This window comes from Hipposideros armiger, unplaced genomic scaffold (assembly GCF_001890085.2).
Source record: "Hipposideros armiger isolate ML-2016 unplaced genomic scaffold, ASM189008v1 scaffold_892, whole genome shotgun sequence".
NCBI classification, from domain to species: Eukaryota; Metazoa; Chordata; class Mammalia; order Chiroptera; family Hipposideridae; genus Hipposideros; species Hipposideros armiger.
This window is the reverse complement of record NW_017732242.1, coordinates 468507-475505: the sequence shown is the minus strand read 5'-3', so window position 1 is coordinate 475505 and position 6999 is coordinate 468507. Positions and strand designations below refer to the sequence as shown.

General features: G+C 37.4%; 1 protein-coding gene across 2 annotated transcripts in view; it reads left to right on the top strand.

The window, feature by feature from the left end:
- ARHGEF38 (Rho guanine nucleotide exchange factor 38) overlaps positions 1 to 6781 on the top strand; it is a 130160-nt gene extending 123379 nt beyond the window's left edge. The window contains exons 12-15 of one of the 2 annotated variants that reach the window (XM_019630099.1): positions 2888 to 3031; positions 3949 to 4147; positions 4297 to 4556; positions 6187 to 6781. In XM_019630099.1, the coding sequence (XP_019485644.1) occupies positions 2888 to 3031; positions 3949 to 4147; positions 4297 to 4556; positions 6187 to 6372 (789 nt within the window). In that variant the 3' untranslated portion in view covers positions 6373 to 6781. The remainder of the gene's footprint in view (positions 1 to 2887; positions 3032 to 3948; positions 4148 to 4296; positions 4557 to 6186) is intronic. The other variant, XM_019630100.1, reaches the window with a different exon arrangement.
- The last annotated feature ends 218 nt before the right edge of the window (positions 6782 to 6999 follow it).

The window sequence follows — 6999 nt, the reverse complement described above, 5'->3', positions numbered from 1 at the left end:
ACTACTGTGTCACAACCACTTTGTATTTCTTAATCCATTCCCCTTTTCATCCATCCTCTCAACCCCTTTCTACCTGGCAACCATCATTTGCCATGTTGCTTTCTTTCTTGCTTAATGTTTTTATCTGAGAGAACTTATTTTTGAGTAGCCTCTTGAGAAAAGAAAATTGGGAGGTTAATATTTTGGCACCTTGGAGATCAGAAAATGTCTTTACACCACCATCACATTTAATCAATAGTTTGGATGGGTGTAAAATTCTAAGTTGTTCTTTCTGAATTTGAAGGCATTCTATCGTTTCAATGTCTTCTAGCTTCCACAATTTCTGTTGAGACCTCTGAGGTTCATTTTGATTCTTGATTCTTTGTATATACTTCCCCATTCTATCCCATTCTAAAAGCTCATAGAATTTTCTTACTGTCCTCATCAGTCTGAAATTTAATCATGATGTACCTTTGTGTGTTGTATACTTGGTGGGTTCCTTTCAGCCTGAAAATTAATGTCTTCCATTTCAAGAAACTTTCTTTGAATTTTCATTGATGATTATTTTTTCCTTTTCTCTATTTTCTCTTTCTTAGGCTCCTAGGTTGTTCCTCTCATTTTGTTATCTTTTCTTATTTTCTGTCTATTACTTTGCTCTACTCCATAAGAAATGATTCTAACTTGATCTTCAAACCCATCTTTTGATTTATTTTATTTTTGCTCTCATAATTTTAATTTTCAAAATTTATTTTTATTTTCTTAAAATTAAGACAGGTTGCTTTGCTTTTAATCAGAATCTTTCATGCTAGAGGCATGCCTTAGATGTCTGACATACTTGATTATTCACCACTGATAAAGAGTAGGGAACTAATTGGCAGCATTGAGCACATAGGTAGGAGTTGAAAACTGAGCTTCTCTATCATGTAGAGTAATCTGACTGTAGTTTCAGTTGGGAACACCTTATGATAGCATCTGTAGGTCTTTCCTCTTGGGCTGCTCAGAATCTCCAGAGATGACTTTTCAAGTCTTCTGCCTAGAGGGGTAATGATTGACTGGTAGGCCTGCTTGGTGAGGTTTCTGAGTCCAGTGTACGAGGTGTGATCACAGAATACAGTGAAAGTTTAAATTTAAAAAATTATTACAGTAAAAGACACATTGACATTAATCCCCCTCAAAATACTCTCCCTCACTTCGACCACTCTTATCCCATCATTTTTGCCACCTTCTGAAGCAGTTCTGAAAGTCCTATTTCATGAGTGTCTTTACTTCATCCTCCATTATGACAATGCTCTGTGTCACATATTGCTTCTGGTATGGAAATTTCTGTTAAATAAAAACATTACGGTGTGTCCTCATCCACCTTATTCACTGGATCTGGCACCATGAAACTTCTGGCTCTTCCCCAAAGTCAAAATAACCATGAAAGGTAAACATTTTGAATTGATTCAGGACATCGAGGCAGCCACGACAGCGCAACTAAGACATGAAAGAGGACTTCCAGAACTGCTTCAGAAAGTGGCAAGAATGATGAGATGAGTGTGTTCGAAGCAAGGGGGAGTATATTGAAGAGGATTAATGGCAATGTGTCTTTTACTGTAATAAAATTTTTTTTAATTTAAACATTCACCATATTTTTTTTTAACTGAGCCATCCTGCCACCTGTTGGCAGCTCAGCGGCTGCTCAGCTTGGGCTGGGACTCAAACCGCTGTTGCTCAGAGCTCAAACTCTTGAGCGAGCTCTTAACCAACTGAGCCACTCAGCCCACCATATTTTTTTTATCACACCTCGTATATCCAGTCACTTAATTTCCTTCTTTCTAACATGGGTTCCCAACCCTTATTTGTGACTGTGTCCCCAGTCTAGAGACTCTGTTTTACCATTTACAGAGAAGAAAACTACATCTTCTGCCAAGGTAGGGAAGAGGTAATCACCAAGTTTCACTGACATGTGAGAGAGTCTGGGGATCCAACTGCTTCAAATGCTTCTAGTTGTTTATAACTGCAAAACAAATTATAACAAATGTGGTGGTATAAACAACCCATAGTCATTTATTATCATTGTCTCTCATGTTGCTAGTGGTTCACTGGGCTGAGGTCATCATTCTCAGTGTCTCTCATGAGGTTGCAGTCAGATAATAGCTGAGGCTGGAGTCATCTCAAAGAATTCCTCAGGCCCCTTTCTGAGGTTGGTGACAGGATGATGATGGAAGAGTCAAACAGCTGGGGACTGGAATGGCTGGGACTCCATACACCCCCTACCCTCCCTCGATCTGATCTTTCAACCTGGTTTTTTGATGGAGCAGTCACAGTGCAGCTGGACTTCCTCCACAGTGATGAATGTCTCCCAAGAGAAACCAGCAGACAATACACGGTCTTTTTTAGCCCAATCTTGAATGTCAGACAGCGTCATTTCCATTGCCCTATTCATTTCAAAATTCTACTCATTGAGGTGATTATAAAGGCCCACCCAGTTTTGAAAAGAGGGGACAAGGACTTCACCGCTTGATGGGAAACATGTCAAAGAATTTGCTGTTTTGTTTTAAAACCATCACAGGCTCTTAACCAATGCTTCTTGTTTTAGCCTCTTTCCCCTGCCCACTACCCTACCACAGCACATTGGAGGTGACTACTGCCATCAATTCCTAAGCCTGTTTTCCAAATTTTTTTTCTCCCTTGTTCTCCTTTTATTAGGCTTGAACCTTTAAAAAAATTATCCCTGTCATTTTAATGGGGTTTCTGGAGATAGCAAATTCTACCATTTTACATAGAAGTTCTAATGTTGGTCTAGTTTTTCCACTGTAGAGCTATCTTGTGCTTTCTCAGCCGTTCTTCACAACTCTACAAAATTCAATACCTAATATGGTTAAGTAGTTGTCTGGGAACAATGCTGTGTTATTTCTACCTATAGGTGCCACTGTTGGTTTCAAACATCTCTGAAATTCAGAATCAAGTACTAGAAGAGGTTCAAAATCTGAATTTTGTAAAGAATAACAGTGCCACCTTTATTGAGAGGAAACTTAGTTTTGAAAAGAAGAAGCATGTGCAAATTCTGGTGAGTTTGGTAGCCTTCATGACATTGATGAATATCACTTCTCTGTCTTGTTCAGATCATAATATATTTTTTCTATATCACTCATTTCATTCTAATGTCCTATAATTTATATACTTATTAATGTATTGGGTTGTCGGAAAAGTCAAGACGCATTTTTGCAACAAAAAATGTAGAAAAAATACTTCATGACTTTTTCGACAACCCAGTAGAATTTCTTGTCCATTTCTACCCTCTATATCATGAACTTTGAAAGTCATAAATTTTATCTTCATGAAATCGTTGTGCATGATATATTCCAAGTGACTAAAATGGTGCCTGGCACAAGGTAGGCACTCTATAAATATCTGTTGAATAAATGAATAGATGTTTATAGAGTAAAAGCATATAATTCAAACTTTCCACTTTTCTAAATAAGGAATCCCAGGCTCCACAGATGAAGTAAGTGGCTTTCTCAAAGTCACTTAGTGACAGAGTTGAGATGGGGTTCAGGTCTTTTGATTCCTGCCTAATTCACAGATATTATTTCCTAGAAAAAGACATGCACATGTATAATTTACTTAATTAAATGTTATTTATCAAGTGCTTAATATGCAAGGGATTGTCTTCAGTATGGCAAAGAATTAAAAATTTGTTTAACATCCAAGAGGGATTAGAACCTCTGCTTGCTTATTCTCAGTTGAATTTTCTTTTTTCTCTACAACACTGCCCTCATGTGCTAACTAGAGCACTTTTCACTACAGAACTCAGCAGGCTATTTCACAATAATAACCCAACCTATGCTTCAACAGTGAAATAATCCCAAATCCATGTATGGCTTCAACATTTAAAATATCTCTAGAGAAGAAATATCTATCAACTCAGTGAGGATTTTATTATGCATCTGCCTAAACCCAAATTTCTCCTTCCTCTTCCCTCAGCCAGAAGTACCACGTCAAACTGATACCCACCGTGCCAAACTTCTATCTACTTACAGTACAGAGGAACTCTACCAAGCGAAGCGCAAGTGCAATGCTACCCAAGAATATGACATCAATCTTCTGGAAGGGGAGTTGGTGGCTGTGATGGAACAGAAGGATCCACTGGGGAGTACGAGCAGGTGGCTTGTTGACACCGGAAGTAAGTTTTTTTTGCCGAAGATGCACAGAACTACCACCTCTCTTCCGGTTGAGATTTCCCCAAGGGCCTCTATGTGCTTCTCTAAACACAAATGTTTGGAAAGCGTATACCAATGACCTTGTTTCTTCTTTCATTTTATTCCTATCTAGTTATAAAAGGATATGTGTATTCTTCCTTCCTAAAACCCTACAATCCAGCAAAAGTACAGAAGGTGGATGCTGAGAACAGGCTCTATGATGACGATTTTGATAACATCAGCCTCTTTGTGTCTTCACGGCCAGCTAGCGATAATGTCACAGGCACCCTGGAAGGTAGTATAAGTGATAGCAGCTCATCTCTTAGTGGCACATGTGGAAAGTTTGAAACAAATGGCACTGTTGTTGACAGTTTTCAAGAGGTAGATGAACAGGTAAGAATTTGAACCTCAATGTAAAAATGCTTGGCTATTCTAATCGTGAAAGGTGTTCTAAGGGTGGCGCTCTTTCTTACTGTAAGACTTGGTGGAAGAGCTCCACTTTGACGTCAAGGAAACTGGCTCTATTAGCACTTACTCTTTGTGCATCTTTTGGCAAGGAATTTCATTTTCTGAGCCTGTTTCCTCAAATGAGAAGAGGACAATGATTCCACATTTGCAGAGTTGGTGTGAGGATGAGAGAATATGTGTATATGTCAAGTACCCAGCACAGAGTAGACACTCCATAGATGGTAGCTGTTGCTATTACTACTCAGCTGTGATGTACTTAGAGTGAAGATTGTCTTTTTATACTCTCCCATCAGAGAAAAACAGCTCATATTGAACAGAAGGCCACCTCTCCTTAAGATGGAGCTCATGCCAGAGTTGTTGAGATGATACACACATCAATTGTATCAGAATTTCATCAAAAGTTAAACAACAGTTCAAGAGCTAAAGAACAACTTAAACTGTAACTATAGCCCCCTCCCCACACATCGCCCAGTCTCTTTTTCTGCTCAACAGTCACCTTAATCCTCATAATTTCCTTTTTACCTTGACCTTCGATTTTGAGAAAGTTATTCAGCTTGCCTTCCCCATGTACTGTTTTCATGTATTCATCTCTGTACGTTTGAATATGATATATCCACCCCTTTTATCAACTTTGTCACTTACAAAACATGATTTATTCCATACACCAGCTACTGACGATATATAGCACCTGCATGTGTAGTGTGTTTTTTTGTTTTGTTTTTTGCATGCACCTTTTTTTTTTTAATGTGTTTTCCTAGCTGGGTTACAAGTTTTCTAAACAATGTCTGGCACTTAACAGTAGGTACTTAATAAATTCTGATTAAAAAAATGAATGAATAAATGTTATCAGTTGATTGCTTAATTTTATACCATAACTAAACATTTGCATTAACAGTCTTATGATTTTAGTGGAAGAGGGACTAAACACTTATTCAGGGACTCCTTAAGCATCTAATAATTATGAAGTGTTCTTTTGAGGGTACAGAAAAATTCTTTTGATTCAAATATATTTTACTAGTTTCTTCTAGGTCACTTAAAATATTTTAAATATTATAAGTTTAATATATTATCATTATAAAGGTTTGGAAAATAAGGAAAGAAATAAATAAAAATGAAAATCACCTCTAAATCACCTCTAAATTTGTCATTTTGACTACAAAGTTCCACTTCCCTTACACTTTTTACCTTATAAAGTGGGTATTGCAGTAACATTATTGTGTAAAAACCTGTCAATGTTCCTATTCCTGTAGAAGAGATTCTTACAGCTATTACAGAATCAAAAATAATTAACATTTAAAAAAAATTTCTTATTTGAAACTGTCAAATTGCCTTCAAGCACAGACAGTTTAGGAGCCTCCCAACAGAACGACTATTTCACTCTATTCTCATCTGGACCATACTTTAGCAAAATAGATCCCCCAGAAGGAGTTGAGGAAATGAGACTTTGGGAAAAGAAGAAAACTAGCATGCCTTCTAAAAGCTTGGAAACCTTTCTTATGTTTGTCACCGTGTTTTACGTTCTGCGTCTAATAATGCCATTTGCTTCTTTGTCTAGATTTACTATGCTGTTCATGCCTTTCAAGCCCGAAGTGACCATGAACTCAGCCTTCAGGAATACCAAAGAGTCCATATACTTAGATTTTGCGACCTAAGTGGCAATAAAGAGTGGTGGTTAGCTGAAGCTCAAGGGCAAAAAGGATATGTGCCAGCTAACTACCTTGGGAAGATGACTTATGCTTAAGAAAATAAGGCTTTTGACATTTATTTTCTGGCAAGTTGTTGATTGACTACCTCATAAAACTGACATTACAATGTCAGCCTAGAAATCAAGAAACCTCCAAACTACATGAATTGATACTGTATCAGGTTTTAAGGAACACGGTGCTTCCTAACACGATTATTTCAAAATGTACTGTGGAAAATACATGTTGAAGGAAACAGTAAACAGAGACAGCAAAACAAACAGCCCAAGCTCCAGTGATCAACTACTTACAAGTGGAGAGATTTTGAGAGTGTGTGTTCTTTACCATCATGAAAGGCTGGATCTAAGGACAGGTTTTTTCCAATTTACTGTATTTTATTTTTCTGTATGATGTATTTTGCCTCAAAAAGGTTTGTTGTTTTCCATGTCCCCCTCTTGCATATGCATGCATACACACACACACACACACACACACACACACACACACACACACCATATACATTATATGGTTTACACATATATATATGTGTACTATACGGTATAGATTATACACATATATATGCATGAACCAGGGAGAGTACTAAATATACATAAGAATATGAATTTGTTAGTTAACAGCCAACTAGAAATCTGATGTGGGGCCTCTCTTTAATATGTTTTGAATGA